Genomic DNA, 25,327 nt, shown 5'->3' with positions numbered 1-25,327 from the left:
AATTTTGCTTTTTCTCTTAACTGATGAACGGACTAAATTGTTTGAAATAACAGTGGTGTTGTTGAACTGTAACTATCTATAAATTGTATATTCATATTATAAATAGTACTATACTGTATGCATACAACTAATTTTAAATTAACTATATACAAAATTGAATAGTTTGATTTCTCTGAAAATTTCAAAAACACAATTTTATATATTTTTATTGCTACAGTAGAACCTCTTTAATCCAAACTAATTGGGACAGAGGGTGGTTCGGACTATTGAATAGTTCGGATTACAGAACATATTGTTGTTTTTACATAACAGTAGCTAACATGAATTGTAATAGTTACGGAAAAAGTGAAAAATGCTTAATAAAGTCAAATACAGTGTTAATTTAATACAGTAGTAAACATAGTGAATAAACGGTACTGTACACTACAGTATAAAAATTACGGTGCATATACCAATAAATACAGTACAGTAGACTCCCTATTATCCGGACTCCTCGGGACCGAGGCCAGTCCGGATAATGGGTTTTCCGGTTAAACCGACGTCCCCAAAAACTTGTTAAAACGGACTGTTTACTGTGATATTCAACTTAAATTTAGAAGAGCATTGTATTAAGACATGTGATCACTGGTCTCAAATCTTTCCCACGAGAACATTCGTTTCAGTACTGTCCGCTTCCTGCCGATCTAGTCCGGTTAACCAATGTGATGATAAAAATTGTCCGGTTAAAGAGATGTCATTTCCGCCAAGTATAGTCCGGCTAAACCGATGTCCGGTTAAAAGGTGTCCTTATAAGAGGGAGTCTACTGTATACAAAAAAGAACTACCATACTGTGTAAAGAGTACAGCAATGGGGCGTTCGGATTACAGAGGTTCTACTCAGTATTGTGATTAGCTCTATCTTGTTCTTTTGGCCATTTAAAATACTACTTATAAAGTAATTCTATAATCTTTCAAAATACCATACTTCTATTGAGTTTTTAAGCATAACATAATATATTAGAAGTTTATGGGCAATAGCTTGTACCTGATTCCAAGTTTTAAATTTTTGTTGAGATGGGATCATTTCATACATTATATAATATTATAATTGTTTATTGTATTGGCTAGTTTAGAATAAATATTGTATGATTTGTCAATAATTTAATTAATCAAAAATGACTGTGCTATTGATTTTTATAAAGGTATTCAATATCCTGTTCTTTGTACACCTTATTAAATTTTTTTTCATGACTGTGTTTTCTTTTTCATTTGTACAATAGTTTTTGCCAAAATTTATTTTCTGTTTCTAATAAGGTTGTAGGCCTAAACACCGTGTTCAACCTTAATCAGTAAAAGTTATTGTCATTAATAATGTATAAATACAGGTTGATAAAAAACTAAGTAGCCTATCATTAAAACCCTGTTATAAAAGCAAAGGCAACCTTTTTTTTACTTTGCATTTTTGATACTTTTTCAATGAGTAGTGGGAAAAAATCATTTATTATTTTGTTTCATGATTCGGTTTATTGGTTACCATTGGTCAGTACTCTGGATTAAAACTAAATGGATTAATATTAAATGTTAATTTTAAGCAATCCTATCATAACAAGGCTTGTTTTACCCAAACAAATGTGTATTGTCTCTTTAGTACCGAAGCTATACACCGGTATAGCAGTCCAGTATGAAGAAATATCATTTAGATTAAGAACAGGTTTCATTTAGTGGTATAAATAAGAAAGCCTTAAAAAAAACTTTTTATTTCAAAATTTATTCTTAAATTTTAAGTTTTGTCAACTTTAAAGAGGCACAGTACCATACAGTAGGTTGAGACTTGCAAGAGTTAAAGGCTCAACCAAACCGAAGCGGGACAATGGTAGGAGAAGGAAGAATTCCCGTGCGGGATTTTAAAGCACTTGGTGAAAAATTACGTGACCATCCACACAAGCGCCATCTTTCGTCTTTTCTTAGATCCAGCATAAGGGTACGGTACTCACGAAATAAATTACTAGTTTAATAGATTTCATGAACCCAAATGGACCAATCTCTTCCACCTTCATCTTCATCCTCAGCTGTTGCTAGCATTTTCCTAAAGCTTCTTTTTCTTGTGGCCTCAGACTCATAACTTGAACTCATAAAACACAATAATATAAACATTCACTAATCTTAAGCTGAAAATTAACTGAGGAGATGTCCTGCTTTCCGTTGCCTGCTGCTTCGGTGTGGGCTACCCCATTCCTGCCACGTACCGCTGCCGATGATTACCGCTGGTCACTCACCCCTTCCCGCTCCGGTTTGCACGAGCCTTTAACCAAACATTTTGGTCGAATAGATCAGAAACCTAACAACTCCTGGATGATCAAATCCTGCAACGTGTATCTCCAGAAAAAAATTAAAATGGCGAGATAAAAAAAAATTCTCATATAGGCTATGATATATTGAGAAATAACAATAATTAAACAGTATATTTAGTTAGTGCATGTAAATAAATAGGTAATTCATAGTATCACTATAGACAAGAAAACAATGGCTATTTACGTTACAAGTGTAGTAAGAGCGTTTTTACATCACACAGTTGAACATTGTCACCTTAGTGATGTAAACACGCTCTTGCGTAACGTGTAACGTACAAGATTTTACCTGACCCGACAATATACAGTGGGTTACATACAATATTTTTCATTATCCATTTAACTCATCTTCTAACAGTACAACGTACGTTCTTATACAAACAAAAGCTAGGTTAGGAAAATACTTAAAAGCATAACAATAACATTCAAGCTCACAGCTGATTTCTAGCGTTGAACGTCGGCTTCATAGAGGTATATTTTATTAAGTTGAGCACTCAATGTTATTTGAATGGGTTCCATTACTTCACCGAGTGAAGTAAAGAATTTGTTTACATCACACTTGGGATAGGGAGGTTTAACATGGCAGGTAGGGTACAAATGTTTAACTTCTCTCAAGGACTTTCTTAACCCTCCAAATGGCTCATAGTAAACTGTATAGTAGCAAGAAAATTTTTGTGATTTTGCAGACAAGTTTTTGAAAATGTATAGTATGTATAAATTCAACAAATATAGCAAACCTATTAAACCACATACTTGTTTATGTGTGTAATCTAATAAAAAAAATTGAAAATTATAACACTTTATTATAAATATTAAGATAGCAATTTTATAATAAAGTACCGGTAGTATAAAAAGAAAAAAGTATAATTAGTTTTGAAAGGTTGTAAGTTTAAACTCTGTTTCATGAACAGATAATTTTTATGTCAAATCACTGATAGGAAAAAATATTTCTTATTTATTCCTCTATAGAAATGTAAAAACACCCAAAATAAAATTATTTTTCAAGTAGTTATGATAAAAATACAAAAGATTAGCAGTACTTTTTACTGTAATAGGATTTTGCATTAATGAAAGTAAAAAATGTTATAAAGAAATCTACATAAACCACACATTTTATCGAAGGTTATGCAATTTGAGACTAAATAAAGAAAAGTTATGTTATTGGTAATAACATTATGTTTTACTACTGTGACTATAACTTCACAAACTGACAAAACTCACAAAACTGTCTGAATTGTTGTGTTGAGATTATCATATGCATATGTAATATTATTGAAATAATGTTTACATTGGGAAAAAGTAAATTTCTTACCCATTATTACCACTCTCGTTTCTTTGTAGAAAGAAAATATTCTTTGATATGATTTTTTTCAAATAATGTTTGACAGTTTGGTAATGCTTACGTGTTGCAACCATCAAAGTATATAACACAACTGGAACACCGGGTAGATAGGAGATGTGGGATGAAAAGCGCACCATTTCGGCAACCTTCCCCCACCACTATGTAGGACCCAACGCAGATATGTCAGTTCCTAAAGCCGTACACGCGGTTGTTAATGTGCTCCTGGCCGTCCATGCAATAGGTTGACTGCAATTAAAGTTATATATTCGGAATCTGCATTAAATGTAGAATCTTACAGTATAAATATAATCTTATTTAAATCGTAATTTGAATTTTAACAACTGAAAATATTAAAAAAAATATCACACCTTTACATGAAAAAGTTACTTAGCGAGGATTTTATTATTTTTTGGTCAGAAGCAAACTTCAAGCGAAAAAATTGTAGCTAATGAGATCTTCAGCATATAACCAAGCAATTTCAAATAACATTTGTTAGTTGTGTGTAATTGAGTAATAAGTAGCGCAAGGAGGTTCTTTAAAAATCGTGCCGCTGGCCGTCCTTTCTGGTTCCGCTGATCTTTTCGTTTACGGTTCTCCCAGAAACGTTTTGAGTACAATCAATAGTTATATTAAATACATTTCTATTACAGGTACCACATAACTGTTTTGGGAATTTCTAAGAATATCACTGTCAGTAGAAGACATGGCTTGTTCGAGTAAGCAATGTGCTTTTGCACTCAAATTGTATTTTTTTCAAAAATCCAAATATATTTATTTTTTCTGTGCAGCTAGTGTGCGCTGCAAACTTGTTATCAGATAGCCTGCCACAAAGCTGTTACACTTTGGTGTGTGTGAAGGACATCCATGTATGTGGTGATGTATTGCGAAGGATATTTGGAGCTCAAAGAACCATACGGACTCCTGAAAACATCCTGAAGATCCTTAACGTTCTGCTTGTGAGCATGCATCCGTGCTGGCGTTTTCTAGTCATAATGTGCCTCGTATTCTCCATGGGGACCTACACCTCCATCTATACAAGAGGATAGTTGCTCATGAACTCACACAACGGGACTGGCAACAAACGAATGCAGGCATGTGAAATCTTAATTGCGGGACTACCTCATGCTGCTCGGGTTTTGTTTAGTGACGAGGCACACTTCCAAATTTTATTTCCAAAGCGGTAAATAAGTAGAACATGCTCTATTGGAGTAATGCTAAGTCTAGGGTAGTTCAAGGGAAGACCCTAGATGCCTTGAAGGATGCAATTCACCTTGAATTTTGCCGCATTCCACAGCAAATGCTTCACAGAGTTATGATGAACTCCAGAACCAGAATACAGCAGTGTATTTACGATTGGGGACACCATTTGCAGGATATGTTGTTTAAAACCAAGTAAAGTTATATTAAAATAAACTCCTAGATGTAACCATTTAATCCCAATATAAAGTTTGGCTCAAACATTTTTGGTTGTCTTTTAATGTGCCTTCAAAATTAGGGACACTTCCCTGCCCCACCCTGTATAATGTTGCAAAGACACGATTAGTTAAAAAAGTGTTTTGAGTGCCATTGTTATTCTGTATATGTTTTAGAATTCGTATCATCACACATAAGAGAAAAGGGTTTGGTTAATAATACTATACAGTACTTCTAAGAATATGTTTTACGGTCCACAATCGTGCTTAAATAATACCCCCGCCGCAGCAAACCTGCCGACTAAGCGAATTTCCATTTGTATGAATTGATTTTCAGTTACAGTAGACTCCCTCTTATTCGGACACCTTTTAACCGGACATCGGTTTAACCGGACTACACTCGGTGGAAATGACATCTCTTTAACCGGACAATTTTTATCAACACATTGGTTTAACCGGACTAGATCAGCAGGAAGTGGGCAGTACTGAAACGACTGTTCTCATGGGAAAGATTTGAGACCAGTGATCACGTGTCTAAATACAATGCTCTCCTAAATTTAAGTCGAATATCACAGTAAACAGTCCGTTTTAAAGAGTTATTGGGGACGTCGGTTTAACCGGAAAACCCGTTATCCGGACTGGCCTCGGTCCCGAGGAGTCCGGATAAGAGAGAGTCTACTGTAAATATATTTTAATAACATTAGGTTTAACGAGTACCTAGGTTTGCTGCTACAAGGAAACTAATAAAGTGTGTTTTTGAGTAAAATATTGATAGCTTAGTACAAAATAAATAAATTTGCAAAGTTTGATCAAAATATATTCATAAACAAGCAAACTACAACATTTGACAATATTCTCCATAAGAATAACTTGGGAATTTTATATTTAAAATTTTTTTAATTTTCTCCGTTACTAATAATTGAACAAATTACTAAATTATTTGTTTTTTTAAGCTCTTTAAAAAGGTCTAAAGAGAAATTTGGAAATTTTGTGTTTTGAGGGTCAAAAGTGAGAAAAACCAATTTTTACCCCATAAAACCCCCCGTAAAGCCCCGTTCCCATGGTCCGATAGTGCTGGTTCGCGAACTCATTCAAGTTTATCCCGCTTTACACATTTAAACCAAATTTCATCAAAATCGGACAAAAATTACTCAAGTTATCGCGTTCACGCACGTATATATATATATATATATATATAAGTCTATATATATATATATATATATATACATATATAAAAATTTGAACGAATAGTGTTTTTGGCCTCTGGGGACATCAAAATGAAAAAGTAAATCGGTCCCGGGTCTAGGTCTTATCGTGCCACCTACGGTAATAGCTACTTCCCTATAGGGAAATTCGCTAAAAAGAACCAAAACACTTAAATATAATAAGTTATAGTACAATTTTGACATGGAAAAATAATAAAACATTTGCTATTTAAATTAATAAAAAGCTGGTACTCCAGCCCCATCTTCAAACTCTCTAAGGGTCCTCCGCTTCTTCCTTGTCCTCCTTAGACACATGCTGCTGGCCCTTAACGCCGCACAGATTAATGCTTAAATATAAACGTAAACAGATCGGGCTTAAATATAGTACAAAAGTTGCATTACGTGTTTTGAAACAAAATCTATTTCTTGAATCTCTGCCTTACACCTAAACCTAACTTTTTTTTTTGTTACATTCATTCATAAAGTTCCTAGCATTGGAGAAACAAACGGTTTTGTAAAACAGTGTCCCTATAAGTTTCATTCATGGGCGGCAGCCCGGTACTGGTACCGATATTGATATTTATCTTCAGCAAATAAATAAAATATATGATCACATTCATAGAATAGTTGTATTCTTTAACTTACATCAACTATTAAAAAAAAGTTAAAATTTATTTAGCTTTACAATGATTGAGTAGCAAAAACATAAAGAGTTGCTGGACTGAGGAGGTTGGTGCGAGATAAAATCAACCTTGTAGCGCTATTAATCACTCTACTACAAACAAACTACACACTTAATTGTAAATTGCTCAATCAAATGTTAAAAATCATCTCTTCAACTACAACTTTGTCACTTGAAGTTTTCTTCTGGCCCAAAAATAAAATACTTCCTCGCATACTAACTTTTTCATGTCTTGATGTAGTAATTGTAGACTTTTTTAAACTATGTAAATTATATTTCAAATCAAAAGTAAAATTTATTTATACCATTACATTCTGTATTTAATGCAGATTACAAATATATAAACATTATTGTACTTAATGAGCGTTATTGAAGGCTATGAGCGAGTTAACAGCTTCGCGTACTATGCGATGAATTGGCTAAAATCCGCTGGGTCCCACATGGTGGTGGGGGAAGGCTGCCACAATGGCGCGCTTTTGTGAACTCGTACTTAGCGTTCCAGTTGTGTTAATATACTACGATGGTTGCAACTGACAGATTGATTTTATTTTTCTACCTTGGTCCATTTGTTATATAAAGCTCGGTAAAGCGACAACAGGACTGAATCTGACCTGGGCCAGCCTGGCCCCCCTGGCGTAGTCATGCGGCATTTTCCGAGGGTGCAACAGTTGGACTGAGTGGAGGCCGTTCTCCCTGCCTGACCATCACCATACCCATCACCCTACCACCAAACGCACTGGGGGCTAGTGAACATAGTGTGGGCTAATGGAATAATTCACAGAAATATTTACTCCGTGTAAATTTGTTGGCACTTGTCTTTATTACACATTTGTCTTATATTGTAGTAAATATTTTTATGGTGTTAGGTTAGGTAACGTAAGGTAAGGTTAGGTTAGGTTAGGTTAGGACATTTCTGTCTTGATCTGAAAAATTATGGCGCACAGTAAACTTTGATCTCTTTGAAAACACGACACAGCAATTCGGTAAACGATACCATCAGGTGATCTGTTCCCAGCGATCATTAGGTGATCAGTTCTTTTGACTGTGTGTATGTAGTTAATCAGATGGGAGCTGGCTGCGGGAGAACATTGAGAAACCGACGTGTAGAGGGAGATTTCCCTCAGTCCTATTGTCGCATGGCTGCCCCTGCGGACCGAGGCCTGACCAAGTCAAATTTAGTCCTTATGTCTCACCATAAAGCTCATTTATGTAATAAATGGAAGTGTGGAATCTTGTATTTCAATTGCTATACAAGCTATAAATTTTACAATATTTATTGACCATTTATTTAGGGTTAAAGAAACCTTAGAAAACTCTACTCCTATAGTCTCTGCCACTACAGGCACCAACTACTACGAATATTTTAGTCATACCACCAGTTTGAGGGTAAAAAATCCTCTACCATCTTAAGTCAAAATTCCATGTAAGGGCTGGAGACATTTTTGGCATTAAATTGGAGGAATATTAAGCATAAACCGCTTTGTCATGGGTTTACTTCATGTCTTACTTCTACCGCTAAATTAAAAATTTTCATAGGTTTTTATATGAGGAAGTCAAATTGTTTTGAGATTAAAAGTAAACCAGTACAGTAGAACTCCGATTATCCGAATCAATAGGGACCAGACCCCATTCGGATAATCAAAAATTCGGATAGTCGGAGTTTTACCGGAATTCCGGGAATTTTAAAGAAAAATCCTCATTTTCGGTACTAAGTGAACTTTTAATTAATAATTTAAATCAGAACATTTTTACAGTTTACAATGCTCATAGTACAAGTGTTCTATACATGTTATTAAGTCAATAGTGTTCCATCAAAGTCCAAAATTGGCTAAATGTGTATAAAATCAATTCTTTGATATTTTGCAAAACTTCAAAAAATTACCCAATTTATCGTCCAGACGGACATATATATATATATATATATATATACATATATAAAAATTTTAACGAATGGTGTTTTTGGCCTCTGGGGACATCAAAATGAAAAAGTAAATCGGTCCCGGGCCAAGGTCTTACCATGAGACCTACGGTAATAGCTACTTCCCTTTAGGAAAATTCGCTAAAAAGGGGATTTTTAAATCCACACACAATATATAGGATTAGACATTTTATCTGTACATTGCTCTGATTTTGAAAGATCTTTTTCATGTTTTGAATTCCAGGGGTTGAAATCCACCATTTTTCAGATTATATCTTGCCTATCTCACAGTACAGTTTTCATTCATATCAATCGCTGTATCAATCACCATACTTTTGGGTAGGTACTTGGGATACTAAAACAAATAACTGATTTTGTGTGAAACAGATCAAATATTTTAATGCCGATTTTGGAAGTATTATAATTAGACCACATAAGTTCTTCCTTACAATTGGTGCTTCATGGTTTTCACAAAGCAATTTAAATAATTATAACCAACTACGATTTGGTCTCTGAGCTTTAAATAAATCAAAGCTAAATGTCTACCATCCCTTGTTTATCGATCAGTGTTTGACTTTTTCATGTTGTCACAGAAGCATTATGTTTAACTAAGGTTTGATCAATGCTAAAATGTAAATCAAACCCAATGAATTAAATTACTTATGTAAATTAAGTAAAAAGACTTGCATAATTTTGGCAAGAATGAGGATACTTGTTTATTTGAGGTGAATTTTGGAAAACATGGTTGTTTCTTACAATTAGCCTCAATAACAATTAGCTCCTCTGCAGTAACTATTGATAATTTCAAACAGGTACTTGCCAAACAGAAATTGTAATCTTGCGACCTCTAGATTATATCCCACTCTGTGATTACACCGGCTGGAGTGTATTTTCTTCTAACCAACATGCAAACCGTCCCAGTAAACCTTTTATTTTGTTATTGTGTTTATCCATGCCAGTGGAACTTTTCAGGTTTTTGTAAGGGAACAGTCCAACAATCTTGTACATAATTTACCTTTTGTTAATTAACATAATTAATTAGTAGCCCAATGTCAAATGTCATCTAGATCCAGAATCAATCTGGCTGGGAATGAATCAACATCCTTCATATCTGAAGGCGAACACTATACCCCTCTGTTACCACACATTTTTTATGAAATTTTATTTGAAGAGTTGGCTATAGTAAAAACTGAAAACCTAAACCTACTTAAAGCAATGGAGATATTGCAGTCTGATAATAGCACGTTGGAAAATAATGAGTATGAACAGTTAAAGAATACAAAATCTGATTGTGTTGACTGTTTTCCTGCTCTACAGCCTTGTGCAGCTAGACGTTAAAAAACTGTTGGTGGATCTCTTATTGTGGTTCATAACTATAATTTTGTAAGATTAGTTTTGAATGTAAAAACTCCTGTAGTGAAGTAATGAAGAAAATAATGCCACCAATCAAATAAGTTATTTTTATAGGCCAGAAGATAAATGAAATTGTCAACTACAAAACAACAGTCAAAATGATAATAAAGCAAAAATGAATAAAGTCAAAACTCATTATTTTGGTAGACAGCCATGTATGAAAAATTTAGGCCACCTCATTAAGAGTCTTCACCCCCCCGGTGTAGTTGCGTTTTGGGGATATGGCTTTGGGGGGGAGGTGTTAAGGACGGGAGGGTAATGCGGGATCATTATGCGCGCCATTCTGAAAACATCGCAAATACACGACTACTAAATCGACACGTCGGTGATTCATCTGCCGCCTGAGCCAAGTTTTGTAAAAGGCTAGTAGCGCAGTAGCATCCGACAAAACATGTTAATTTTGTCCCCCGTTTCAGACGCCGTTTTCAACAGATTTTCTTGGAATTTGGTATCAATGTAGTTGAATAGTTATATCAGAGCTCTTATATCTCAAAAAATTGAAAATGATAAAAATAATTAGTTTTATCAGTGATTAAAAGTGACTTAATTTGCGTTACTTAAGGATTTTTTTTACTTATACTTTTGATTTTCTGGGTTATATCATGAATGAGGGCCTTAGAACCAACATTAATCTGTAAGGGAAAGAAAGTTTTAACATTATATCTTTACGCATTCCATCCTGAGTGAGGGACGTCCAAGGCATGTTTTTATTGTTTTTGCAGGGGTAAAGAAGAGTCTTAAACAATGTACTAATTTCAATGTTTTCTCTTTTGTTAAACCAAACATTTAGTTCAGTAATGTGGTTGAATGTGTGAGAATGCAGATCAGTGGCTTTGAAGAAAAGAAAAGAAAGGGGGACTATCTTTTGGTCATCGGAGGCACTAATGGCATGGAATTCCAATTAAAGTAAAACGTATGATATCTAATCATACCAATTTAATGATTGCTTCCTTACCGTGGAGACATGACAGACTAGGACTAAACTTTGCAATTGGGAAAATTAATAAAGATTTGGAAGACATTGTGGCTTTGCACATTAATGATTCCCCACTGACCCTTCATTTTTTTACCCCGGCACGTATTTACATCTCACGAATTGCACTTTAGCAACAGGGGCATATCAAGCTGGCCAAAAAGTTTAAAGAAATAGTTAGAGCAGCAGAAGAGAAGTCTACCCTTAATTTTGACAACAAGAAAATTTATATTGTTAAAACAAACATGAAAATCATCATCGACAAGATGAGAGATAACCGTTCAGTGGGTTTTGCCCACACCATTTCCACGGATTTTGCAGATCCTAAACATATGTCTGCTGGTGTTGCCGTTACCTTCAGAAATAAACCATGAAGACCTCAGTTAAATCACTATATTTCTGACATCAATGTGATAATGGAGCAACAGTCTTCAGTCTGGTGACAAAGGCAGTATGTTGGGGGAAACCATCAAAGCTGGAGTATGACAATGCATTTATACAGCTGACAGAAGATTTAAAATTGAGTGGGCTTAAGACTCTAGTACGTGCACCGATGGGTTGTGTCCTAATACAACCAGACCATTTCATAAAAAATCCTGATTAAATTTCAGCCTGCAACTGAGGCCACCATCATCGTTATCTCATATTTTCAAAATTCTACCAGAACCCTGAAAAAAAGGACTCTAACATTGAGGCTTTCTGAGAGCCCTGGAACAATCAATTAAGAAGTGGACTACTACTCTTCAAACCGAGCAGTCGTCGTCTAATGGTTCTTCTACAAGTCAGCAGCCAACACTAGTACAGTAGCTTGACTCATTGACCTGTACTCTTTATTTTGTATATAAATGATTTGCCTAATATCGTCCGCAACAGCCTTATTTTATATGCCGGTGATACAACTGCATTTGTCAAATCTAAAAACTATTCAGAATTATTGATCTAAGTTTATCAAGCCCCATTGGAACTGGAACGGTGGTTCAACATTAACGGTCTGAAAATGAATCACGATAAAACCCAATTGGCAAGAGAGTGTTGAGACCAAAATTTAGCTGTTCACGATGATGCAGAATTTCTCGGTGTGTACGTAGAATCAAATTTCATTTGAAACAACAGCATTGAAAGTAATTAGTAGACTGAATTTGACATGTTATTAAATGATATGTTTAAGAAACACAATTGACTTAAAAACTTGTTTAATGTTATATTATGCATATTTCTATTCAATTCTTAATATGAAATTCTGTTCTGGGGCTTTGCAACAAACATTGATTAGATTTTTATGATTCAGAAAAAAAGAATGATGACATTTGTGCCATAGACAACATTATGTAAGCCAATTTTTTAATGAATCAGAAATAATGACTGTTTTGAGCTTAATAATTTTAATACACTTGATAGTAGAGGGAAATTTAAAAAAATGATGTAATGAAAACTTTAAATATAGGTATGATACTAGGTTTAAAAATATTTTTTTCTACAGTCACCCGACAAAGTGGGCTTCTTTGCACAGATTATAGTACAGAAAGACTTACTTTGGCGCACTTTTTTTACTTTGGTGCACACCAGTATTCCAACCAATAGCAAACTGGTCTAGTGTAGAGAGCGCAGGACTTCGGTGCCAAAGGTCCCGGGTTCAAAATTCTTACAATTTACCAATGGATTTTATCTAAGTGATAATGCCGGAACCCCTACGTCTAGCCTGAAGTAATGTAATGGGCTCGTGCCTAGCGTCCTAGGACCAAAAATAGTAATCCAACCAAACAACACAAAACAGCATGCTTTTATTATGCACGTAATCCGTGTACGCTTGAAAATAAGTTGGAAACTCTAAAAGATGTTACGACTATGATCAGCTGGTGCAGCTTTTCCAATTTTGTTCAATGTTAAGAATTAGCCTAACCTGAAAACGTGTTGTACAGTGTTTGAAAAATGAATTATTTATATGATTTATAGTAACTGTAGGAAAAATATAATGTGTAACAAGAGTACAAACTGCCTTTGCTGCACTCGAGAAACTTTCCACAGTCGCCCACAGTTTGCAGGGCTTGTGCGTAAACATTTCTCTCAAGTGCATACAGCATATCACTCACCTACTTGTTTGAGTACTGAATACAGTAGGGCCTACTATTTTATAACATTACTGATATGAAAAGATTCAGTAATTTTTGCAGCCAAATAAGTTGAGGAATCTAAAACCAGACTCTTCAACTCATGATGAATTAAGTCACAATGGTTAAATTTTTTTAAAACTTATTTTCTAATAACTTCATAACTTTTATTTTATAATGGAAACTCAGTGACTTCTGATGATAAGTCATCAGGAATGAATTATTGTAAATCAAGTTCAAAACAAATAATTATAACAAATAATCTCTGTATTCAATTGTAATTGTTGTGTTTCTTCCATGTCTATGAAGGTGTATCATATTTTTGCCAAAACATTTGAACTATATTTATATTTTTTCAGGTATGAAACTAGATATGATGATCGAGGTCGCGGCTATCAGCAAGGATCTTCCAGACCAGAAACAAGTCGGTATAGCAGTAGGTCTAGTCGATATGATAACTACAATGAAACAGTGCCGCCTGGCACAGAGACGAGTGGCAACTACGATCAATACCCAGCTGAGTACTCAGAACGGCGTGTCACTGTCGTCTCAGACAAGCGAGATCGTGACAGGGAGAGAGAAAGGGAAGCAGCTGCCAGGGATTGGGAACGGACGAGGGATAGAGAGCTGGAGACTAGAGAAAAAGAGAGGATGAGAGAGTATGAAGAATATCATCGTGGATATCGTAACACTAAATCATCTAGCCCCAGGAAGAGAAGATCCCATGAACGTGGCAAAGAAAATAAGAGAGGTGAAGGTGAAGCTATAGAAGCGATTAATCTCAGAGATCAAAACATGGAGCAGTTTAAGAACTCCGAGCCACCGCATGCCACAACACTCAGCACTAGAGTTCCAGTACTGGTAGATCTAAAGAAAGAACCGAGTGATGAGCGGGAGAAACGAAAGGAAAAAGAGAAAGAAGAGTTTGCAACTCCAATAAAAGAGAAGGACAAAGAAAAGAAAAAGGAAAAAGACAAAAAGAAGAAAAAAGAAGGAGAGAAAAAGGAGAAGAAAAAGAAACGCAAGGAAAAGAAAGATATTGTTGAAAAGACTAAGTTAGAGCCAGTAAAAACCATTGAAGGAAAACCTATAGTCGTTGCAGCGAAAGTAGATACAAACCCGATAGATCCCTTGTATGGTGATATAGAAGGGACATCTGTTGATAAAGAGGTTGTGCAAAACTATGGTAAAGTTGAGCAGAAAGGTAATGAAGGTGATGGTAATGTTGAGAGTACAAAACAAGCTTCTGAAGTTAAAGAAAATGTTGTTTTAGCTCCCGTTCCAGAGTTGTCTAAATGGGAACTTGATGAAGACCTTCTGAGTCAGGATGATAAGATGAGTAGAGAAGATGGTTACAATTCCACAGAAAAGAAGGTTGTTACATCAGAGGTTTTGAAAAGGGCTGAAAATGCAATCTTTCAAAAAGCAATTAATGCCATTAGGCCAATTGACATCAAAAAAGGGACATCATCTGAAAAAATCCCTGAAAAGGTAAAGGAAAGAAAAGACAGCAAAGATGCGCCACCAAAAGACCAGCCTGCTCAGGAAATAGTGAATGTTTCCCCTGAAACTACTACAAATGACTCAAGGGAAGCGAGAAAAGTGGCGAATTCAATTCAAATCACAATTCCGAGTCATCAGTCTAAAGCTCCAGAGAGATCAGTTGAAATAGCTTCTACTGCTATTTCAATTGATTCATCAGACCCCTTAAAGTCTAGGTCACACTCAGAGAAACCAAAGGTAGCATCTGTTCCAGTTATACCAAACTCTCCTGTTAGAAAATCTGCCAAAGAAAGGCTTGGAGCCAAAATAGAAAATGACAGGGAGGAGATCCGTAGGGTTCGCAGCACTGTAGAACGGAAGTCCAGATCTAGAACACCTAAGAGATATTTAGACAGAAAATTTAGCGATAGAGAAAAGCTTAGAGAAATAAGTCCTGGTGCTAGAAGAGTTGTTGTGAACACCAGTTGGTCAAGAGAAAGAGAAAGAGATGAAACCCGAAGGAAAGCAATTGAAATTAACAAAAGCGTAGAAAGAAAAGTAGAAAAAATTTCTGATAAAGATAAAGAGAGGAGAAGAGAAAAACGTTCAAGAAGTTCCAGTCGTGAAAAAAAGCTTAAAAAAGAAATGAAGACTGAAAAAATTATTATTAGAAAGCGAGAAGAGAAGCCTGTTGAAAGGCTAGTTACCGTAAAGGTGGACCAGACAAAAGATCTCTCAGAAAAGAAAGGGAGGAAGAATCCCAGATTGTCCAGCGATAGGAGAAAGTCAGCTTTGGATGAGGCAAATTTTGAACCGGATTATGATGCATCTGAACCTGAATCAGAACCAGAAGTTCCCGGCGAAGAGAAAAGCCTGTTAGTGACACTCTCTCATTCGTCACCTCCAAAGAAACGATCAAGATCTCCAAGTAATGAAAAAGAGAAGAAAAAATTGAAATCAGAGAGTGAGATCGAGCGAACTACTGATTTAATGTCCAAAGTTAAAGACCTTGAAAAAGTCAAGAAGATAGAACCAGAGACTGATGAAAGTTCGGATTCAAACTCCAGTTCTGACTCTAGTTCTGATTCATCAATTGAGAGGAAAAAGAGAAAGAAAAAGAAGAGTAAGAAAAGAAAGAAAAAGAAATCAAGGAAGAGGAAAGAATCAAGCAGTGAATCAGAGAGCAGCGAATCTAGCTCCAGTGACAGTGATTCAGGGAAGAAGAAGAAGAAACATAAGCATAAGAAAAAGAGCAGCAAGTCGAAGAAAAGGAAGAAGTCAAAACATAAGTAAACCATCAAAATCCTTAAAAGTTAACAGTTTTGAGTAAAGACATACTATTATACGTCTTTGAAAAGGAGGGACCTTTTCTAAAGAGGTGTAAATTTTAGTATTAAAATGGTATATACTAATAAAGTGTGAGTATAAAGTGATCAATTGGTTATTCCATTCTTACTATTCTTTTCATGTAGAAACACAACATGTAGGTTTCCCGTGTTCTTAGTATATTTCATTTTTGTAAATATGAATTTTTGGGGAAAAATATTTTGACGTTATATCAATGTAACAAAATTGTAAAAGGTCTACAATGGAGGGGGTGGTTTTGTTTAATAAGCAGATTGTATAGTTTGGATTTTAAAACTTTTTAAATAAATCATTCTTATTTGTTAAAGCCTTAAAAATTTACAAAAAAATGACATGCATGTTTTTATATTGCCTATATATCTAGTGTGATAAGCTGTTTTACCTTATGAAAACAAATTATTTGTCTCCTATAAAACTGCAATTTTTTTAATGTTTAAAAATTATCTTTTTAAAATTGTTATTTTCCAAATCATACCATATTTTTCATTTCAGCTCATGGCAAACCATTTATAGTGTAAGGAAATTCTTTAATTTCTGAGTTTTCTAATTTATGATGTGTATATTTGAATAGTTAAATAACATGAAATTCTATCCTATAATGCTTGTGTTGAACAATGAAAATAAATACTTTAAAAAATGTCTATCTACTTTCCAGTCCCTGCCAATATTTTACAATACAGTAGGATTAAACTAGATGTATAAAGGTATCATTATTATATTTAAACTGTTTACATACACTACACTGCTTTGTTCATTGGATTTAGCCTAAATGACCTATAGCCTATTAGACTATAGTGGATGAATAATATCAAACATTCAAGCGTTCAAAGTTGTAAATATCAATCAATATATATTTTGATTTATTCCCTAATAACTGTGTGTAATTGTTTTTAAAGACAATATTCTGCTAAATTACTTGCCATTATTTGACTATGATAGGAAATAGGACATCATTAGAAATACTTTGATGTTTCAAACAAAGGTATAAAGATGTAGTGAGAGAAAAAATAAAAATCAAAATCTACTTTATTTCCAAAAAATTGAGCAGTATAAAATATAAACATACACTTCCAGTGAAACAGACAACTTACTTGCTAATGCATAAAATAAACTAATTATAAAAATACATGTAAACTTAATAATAACGACAAAGGATAGTAAGTTTCAAAGAAAGCGATGTTAAATAAACAGCTTTCTGCTTTAAAATTCACTGTCTAAAATATTGAAACAACAAAAAAATTCTTATTTCTTTCAACTGAGTCTATAAGCCGTGTTTACATGAGGCCAGCTGGTGGGACCTGCCTGCTCTACTGGCCCGAGTAAACGCGGCTTTTAGGGGAAAAGAAAATAAATAAATGAACTCACACTTTCAATCTCTATCATCACCTCACAAAGAGCTATGAGCAAAATGAATTTAGAAACTCTTCAGGCATTTGTCTATTAATTGCTTGGTTCTCTACTAGTTTTTCATATTTTTGCTTTATTGGGTAAGCAATAAAATACCTTGGAGAAAGTTAATGTTTATTAAATTCACAGTAATGTTTTACCGATTTCAATTACGAGCTTGGAATAATTAATGAATTTCTTTTAGTAACCTATTCTTGTCATAATTTTTAGAGTTACAATGAAATCGATTAAGAGAGGTTAATGAGTTCCCCTCTTAATATAATAGTACCAGGGGGACCGACTTTCGCTCGGGTAAAATTATTAGTATATCTGAGAGCAGTCTTTGGTCGATTTAATTTATCCAAATCTTTTGTAATCCATATTGTATCTGTTAAATTGTCAATTATAGTTGATACTTGATAAGCACAGTAATGAATATGTATCAGTGATCATAAGACCATTTTAAAACATATTTTTAACACAAAGAAAACGAGTATTATGGTGTTTTAGCTATGAAGTATGTTTAATATGAAATACTATAAAGGGACGTTACTATAAAGCAAGGGACGTTTTGGTAAGAGGTGTAATAAATAACTCCAATAAAAAACCGTGGATATAACTCCTTCTGAACAGGGAATTTGCAACAAATATGCTTTCCCAAATCATTGGGAATGAACTCAGTAACTCCAGAATGATGTACAGTACGTATTTTATGCCATTGTCAGTTTTTCCTGGCATTGTAAATATCAAGAGTAATCCTGCAATTTTGACACCATGAATGTATGCAGTGCCTGCAATAAGTAGTTGTTAAATATTACAGTAACCTCACTAGGCCAGGGACACACTTACGGCGAAGGTGAAACCGACGGAGCAAGTTGAGATACACAGGAAGGCATGGGGAAGGCCACACTTCTCCGGTTCGGCGAAACCACCGGTCCGGCGGGAAAATGCTCTTCGCCGGATCGGCGGTTTTGCCGGGCATTGTGGGTAGCGGGGCATTGTGCCTTATGAAGATAAACACACATACCGGCGAAACAGCCGGAACTGCGACTGCCCCCACTCCTCAGTCGTGGTTCAACCCTCAAGGTCGATTGTTGTTTTTGATTTTAGCGCAGTGTCCAAGTGGTTTATTTAGTTTTGATTTGCTATTTAGTTTTTATTTTTAGTCTGTTTAGTTTTCTATATCATCATGGTCGATCGATATTGATATGGATTTACTTATTTTTCCCTAGTAGCACAAATACCTATGTATTTTATAAATATTTTATATATTTAAAGTTGTATTTGATAGAAACTCAAATAAAATATACAGGGTGGCTGAAAAGTAACTGGCACCCCCCCTTAACTTTTCAACCATTTGAGATATTTGAAGTCGGTTTGTGGCAACCTTCTTAGATATGAGGGGCCACTATATTCATGGTCAATTTTGAAAATTTTGCCGTTAGGGGTAGGGGGGGTAGGGGGTTGCTCAAAATGTTCAAATGACAAGTATAGTCAAGTTTGGTATCATTTTACAGGTCTTGATGAAACATAAACATTGACATAAAGAAAACCAAAATCGGCTCACTAATAACAAAATGGCGCCCTAAAACGTTTCAAATCCACATAACCATAAGGGTGGTAAAAAAATTAACTTGCACCCTCCTTAACTTTTTAACTATTTGAGATATTTGAAATCGGTTTGCGGCAACTTGTTTGGAAATGAAGGGCTACAATAATCACGGTCAGTTTTGAAAATTTTGCCCTTAGGGGTAGCGGGGGTAGAGGGTAGCTCAAAATGTTCAAATAGCAAGTATAGTCGAGTTTGGTATCATTTTGTAGGTCTTGATGAAACATAACAATTAACATAAAGAAAATAGAAATCGGACCATTAATAACAAAATGGCAGCTAAAAATGATTGAGACAATGGTTATTTAAAGTAATTTTGCGCTGCCATTTTCTTGTAATGTAGCAAGTTCTGTTTGAAGCTGGGTCATTTAAAGGCGCTGCTTGGGCTGCTACTCTCTGGCGACAACGTTTTCCTGATCGGTTCCCTCATTCCCGGCATGTATTTGCAAGACTCAAGACGAATCCAGACAGAAGGAATTGTTCAACCTCACCACAACAAGGGTAAGAAAATTCATCGACGGGTTAGGGATGAGAAGTCTGCAGATATTATAGCATCCGTGCTTATTCAGCCCCATGATTCCATTAGACGGCACGAACGAGAATCTGGAGTTAGTCGTGCAACGATCTGTAACATCCTTAAAGACAATAAGTTCCATCCCTACAAAATGATTTTGGTCCGGGAAATAGACAATAATGATATCGGGCAACGTCTTGCGTTCTGCAACTGGTTCCGACGTCATCTTGGGTTCCATCTTGGAATTCATGCCCCCAAAACTTAATGTAAGTAAACTTTAGGTGATGCGATATGTTTGGAATCCGAGAAAAATCCTATGCAGATGTTTAAATAATTATTTTAAGCTAACAAGCAAAGTGAGATATGCGGAAATTCGAGTTTTTGGTGGCAATTTTGGAAGATATGCCATTAAAACCTAATTTAAGTAAATTTTGAGTGTTGTAATGTGTCTTTGTCATCTGAAAACCCCCTATAAACCATTATTTTAGGCCAACTAACGAGGGAGATATGGCAACTCAAATTTCGCTTTGGCAACAGGCAGATTCGTACTCAGCAGGGTTGAAATGCCCTAAAAACGCTGTTTCCTCAATTGTTACATGAAATGCTTCTTAAAATTCTTATTTTTTTTTTTAAACTGGCCTAGTCTTAAATTGGTTAGTCAGATGGTTATAAAAGTATACTTGACAATTATTAATGTTAAATCTTTAGTCAGACTTAATAGTGTTTGATTTTATCCTCTAAAAGAGAATAAAATTTACTACCAATAATTACTATGCATTTCTTGAAAATACTTAATAAAGGCAGCCTAAAGCTGGCTAGAAATATGAACTTAAAAATAGAAAAAATAATGTATTTTTGTTATTTTACTTTTTTACCACTGTTGTAAAGTTAATTTATGTTTCATATATATAACCAGAAGATTTGTTATTTGTTATGATTTAATTTAGAAGGCATGAGAAGATGCTCACCAACAATAGATGATGAACATTATCAGAGTTTGGGTTCGAGTAATTTTAAGATCGTTCCTGTTATTTTATAAATTAATAAATTATCTATTATTCAATTATTTGTACTATTTCATGCTATAATAATGGCGACGAGCCTAAAAAGTTCTCATGTGTGTGTTTTGAGTTATTTAAATCTTTAAAGACAAGTATTAGTTGTTTAATTTTGTTTTTCGTGTTTGAAGTTAGTCTACTTACGCGGAGTCGCGGAGTTCAATACCTAATTAGTCAAGTGTGTCATCATGGCGTTCCAACGAAAAGCACTTGGTTCTCTTTAGGACTAAATAGATTTCTCTTGGAAATTGTACTGTGATATCGTCCTCTTCTTCCTCGCTTCTCAAGTGACTTGTTCTAAGGTGGTCAGCATGCGCAAACCTTGTCCGGCCTTCTACTTTCACCAAATATGTGACAGGACTTATGATCTTAGTAACAACCCCAGGATGCCATCATATAATCTCCTTGCGTACTGAACGCACTAATACCTGTTCTCCCAAATTGAAGTTTCTAGGCTTCCCTCGATTTGTGTTAGCCAATTTAGTGATACTATCTTGCTTCACTTCCATTTCTGATGCCAGATGGGGTTTTAGTAGGTTCAGGTGGGTCTTAGGTTTGTATTTAAAAATAGCTTCTGAAGGTGTCATGCCAGTGATAGAATGTGGGGTGTTTTGATAAACGAAGAGGAACGAATCTATACGATGTTGTATACTTCGGGAACAGTTATGCTTGGCGTCATGAAGCATTTGCTTGCGGAACGCATCCTTGACTGTCTGAACTGCTCGTTCAGCAAGACCGTTGAATGCAGGATGATACGGAGGAGTAAATATGCGGTGAACTCCAATAGTTTTCAATAAACTATCAAATTCTTCAGATCTAAATTGTGGTCCTCCATCGGTAACAACAGTGTTTTGAAGCCCGAAAGTTGCAAAGCAATGTCTCAGCTTCTCGATAGTGTGATTAGCAGTAGTACCAGTCATGTAGAACACCTCAATCCATTTAGAATAACTATCTACAACCAACAGAAAGTCTTTTCCTTGAAACTCGGCAAAATCGAGATGAATTCTTTGCCAGCAATGATGTGGCCATGTCCATGGTTGTAGGGGTACAAGTGGAGCAGATTTACGTGTCTTTTGACATATCGAGCATTCCTTCACCATGTTTTCTATATCTCTGTCCATTCCTGGCCACCAAACAAAACTGCGTGCCTATGTCTTCATTTTTGATTGGCCAGGATGTTCTGTATGTAGCAGCATTAGTATTTCTTTTTGATGAGTAGAAGGTATCACTACACGATTTCCCCATACGAGACACCCACGGTCCACTGATAATTGTATGCTTTTGTTTAAGAATGATTTGATATCTGTATCATCCGAAAAACTAGGCCATCCATTACCGGTGAAATCAAGAGCCTTTGATAGGATTGGATAAAATTTGGTGGCGAGGGCGATTTCCTTTGAAGTGATCGATCGGTAACTCGTGATAAGACGAAAAGAATGCTACACTTCACCCACATCATTTTCATTGGCACAAGGTAACCTGATGGATAGTGCATCAGCTTTACTTATGTCACTACCTTTCTTATACCGAATCTCATACTGATAGGCTGATAAAATTAAAGCCCATGCGCCGATATCACTGTACAATATTCAAGAGAAATCTATTCACGTCCTAAAGAGATAACGTTACAACATGACGATGCAGCAAAATCTCCATCATCACATACCAGACCAATATCTCCTAAATGTTCATCAACCAATATCCCTCTTACTACAAACAATAACACACTATCAGATGCTGTCATTTGACGCTCTCAAAGAACCTGCAGAATGCCAGCGAAATTAGATCTATAAACAAATTCCTCCCTTTGTTTCAATATTTTTTTTAAATAATTTTATTTTACGTTGGAAGGAGTTGTTGTAAAGTTAATTTATGTTTCATATATATAACCAGAAGATTTGTTATTTGTTAAGATTTAATTTAGAAGGCATGAGGAGATGATCACCAACAATAGATTATGAACATTATCAGAGATTGGGTTCGACTAATTTCAAGATCGTTCCTGTTATTTTATCAATTAATAAATTATCTATTATTCAATTATTTGTACTATTTCATGCTATAATAACCACAAATATTTAATAAAATCACACTTTCATAATAATTTGCAAATCTACATGAATTAGGATTTCCAATGACCAATTAATTACCAAAATCGGTCCAGTGAAGTTTAGATTTAGCTGTACAACGTTTAAAAAAATATCCCTAACTCAGTATTTTCTCATTACTATAAATTCGGAGTTTGCTTATCTTTTTTTGCAAATAACTTTTAAATGGTGAGGAAATCGACCAAAGTAAAAGGTAATATTCTGAAAGAAAATAAAATTTCCTACAAATTGATATCATGGCAGCCAAAAGTCGCAACCAAATAAAAGTGTAAAAAACACCGTTTTCAATGTATTTCTTATGGAAAACGTGTTTTTTTATTTTTCACCATAAGTCATAACAAAAACAAACTTTCATAACTATTTGCAAATCTATACTAATTAAGCTTTCCAACAACCCACTAATTAATAAAATCAGCCCATTAAAACTTAGATTTAGTTGTACAAAGATTTTATAACTGAATTATATACAGGGTGAATAAAAAGTCAAGACCCCCCCATCTAATATTTTCCCAAGTTAATATACAAAGATATCCTTTTAAGGGTCGTGCAATCTTAGCAGGAAGTTTCATTTTATGATTTTGAAATTTTTGAGTGGCCCCCCAAAAGGGGGGATTTTGGGGGTAACTCAAATATTTTAAATTTAAACCCCATTCAAGTGACACCTCATTTTATAAAGTGTTTACAAAAACTTAAAGAATGGTGAAAACTAGAGCTCGCTATCTCTTCTCCATCCAAAATGGTAGCCCGTCAAATGTTGTGGAAAATCAGTGGTTAATATGGTTCGTAATGGTAATATTGGCTACCATTTTGGATAGAGAAGAGATAGTGAACTCTGGTTTTCACCATTCTTTAAGTTTTTGTAAACTCTTCAAAATGAGGTGTCACTAAATGGGGGTTTACATTTAAAAATTTTGAGTGTCCCCCCAAAAGTGGGGATGGGGGGGGGGGGGCAACTAAAAACTTTTCAATGTAAACCCCTATCAAGTGACACCTCATTTTGAAGTGTTGTGAAGTTTCCCAGCCGTATACAACACTGATTCAAGGTCTTCTTTCTAGCTATCAAATCTTAAGAACAATTCTATGCAAAAAGAATCTCTGGTTTCTGACCAGGGGCCCATTTCATAATAAAGTACAAACTAATATTATTAGTGAATCAGCTGATCGCCCAATGCAAATCTAATGGAAATTACAAGTTACAAGTTGTAACTTGTAACTTGTAGTTTATTATGAAATGGGCCCCTGGAGGTTATTTAATAGTTATAGGATAGTTATTTAATTTACGGTTACACTATATTCCACTTGCGATTAATTAAATCCTTTATGTAAGAAACACGTTTTTAATCTCACTTGGATGGGATTTGCCTTCAAAACGTGATCGGAAATGGTTGTGGTATTTGTAAACAACATTTGTAAACATATCAGAGACAGCTAGAAAAAATTATCTTGATCCGAACAGCTGTTCGTTATTTCATAGATGATAATGTGATCAAAATTGGACGAAAACTTGACAAAAATCGCACAAAACTGCATTTTTGAACGTCCGTAATGTTATTTACAAATTAGTGAGGCCATATTTTGATGGCTAAAGACACTCTCGCCAATCCAGTGAATAAATTAAAATGAAAATGACTTGGATCTTGATAGGTACTCTGGTTTTCCTGGAGAAGATTGCGTAAAATGCCATCTTGAGTGTTACAGACAGACAGAAAGTCAGACAGACAGACAGACAGAAATTTAGATGAGACTTGTTTCGTCTTCTTTAATGTATAAAACGTAAAAATAACCTAAAAATTTATGAATCTGAGCAATGTATTAAGTTATTAGACATTCCATCCCCATGTTAAATTTGTAGCCAGTTTTTTTAACCAAAATCGTCGTAGTTGATATGAGCCTTCGACAGATTGTGCTAATATAAATTACCGATTTATATTGAATACACAATCTTTTTTACCAATTCAAACTAATGAAATGACTTATTGTGAGCTATAGCGACTGGCCATCAACAAAAAATAAGGTACAAAATAGAGTTTTAGTCACTAGCGCATTCTGTGACTGGCTCACACAACTACATTCTTTTTTAACAAAACATTTGCTACAGCTGGTCCATATAGATTCAGTATCCAATAGTCAATGGTTATACACTAAAAGCTTTTGATTAGGCCTGGGTGCCATGCCTATCTCCAGAAATTCAGTGAATTTGATGAGCTGTAATAATTACGCCACAGTATAACTCTCATTCAAATCGACTCCTTAAAACCTTAAACGGGTAAAGGTAATTAAATAAATGATACCAAACAATATTTAACTTCTTTTTATCTATCTCCAAGTAAAAACTAAACATATAACCCTACCAGAGCTTATAGAGTGTTCAATGCGTTATGCTTAAATTGAACTATGATGTTTTCACTACTTACCGATTGAACTA

The 25,327-nt window shown here is 34.9% G+C and overlaps 2 protein-coding genes across 4 annotated transcripts in view; one reads left to right on the top strand and one right to left on the bottom strand.

Moving 5' to 3' along the window:
- LOC128999323 (E3 ubiquitin-protein ligase RBBP6-like) overlaps window positions 1-16,866 on the top strand; it is a 67,435-nt gene extending 50,569 nt beyond the window's left edge. For all 3 annotated transcript variants that reach the window (XM_054425753.1, XM_054425754.1, XM_054425752.1), the window contains exon 18: window positions 13,740-16,866. In XM_054425753.1, the coding sequence (XP_054281728.1) occupies window positions 13,740-16,155 (2,416 nt within the window). In that variant the 3' untranslated portion in view covers window positions 16,156-16,866. The remainder of the gene's footprint in view (window positions 1-13,739) is intronic.
- A 4,320-nt stretch (window positions 16,867-21,186) lies between these two features.
- On the bottom strand, window positions 21,187-21,915 carry LOC129000432 (uncharacterized protein K02A2.6-like). Its single transcript, XM_054427395.1, has one exon. The coding sequence runs from the start codon at window positions 21,913-21,915 to the stop codon at window positions 21,187-21,189; it is 729 nt and encodes a 242-aa protein (XP_054283370.1).
- Between the last annotated feature and the right edge of the window lie 3,412 nt (window positions 21,916-25,327).

Source organism: Macrosteles quadrilineatus, unplaced genomic scaffold (assembly GCF_028750875.1).
Source record: "Macrosteles quadrilineatus isolate MER2022 unplaced genomic scaffold, UCM_ALF_1.0 Scaffold_8__2_contigs__length_117827958, whole genome shotgun sequence".
Classification (NCBI taxonomy): domain Eukaryota; kingdom Metazoa; phylum Arthropoda; class Insecta; order Hemiptera; family Cicadellidae; genus Macrosteles; species Macrosteles quadrilineatus.
This window is presented reverse-complemented; position numbering and strand designations above follow the sequence as displayed.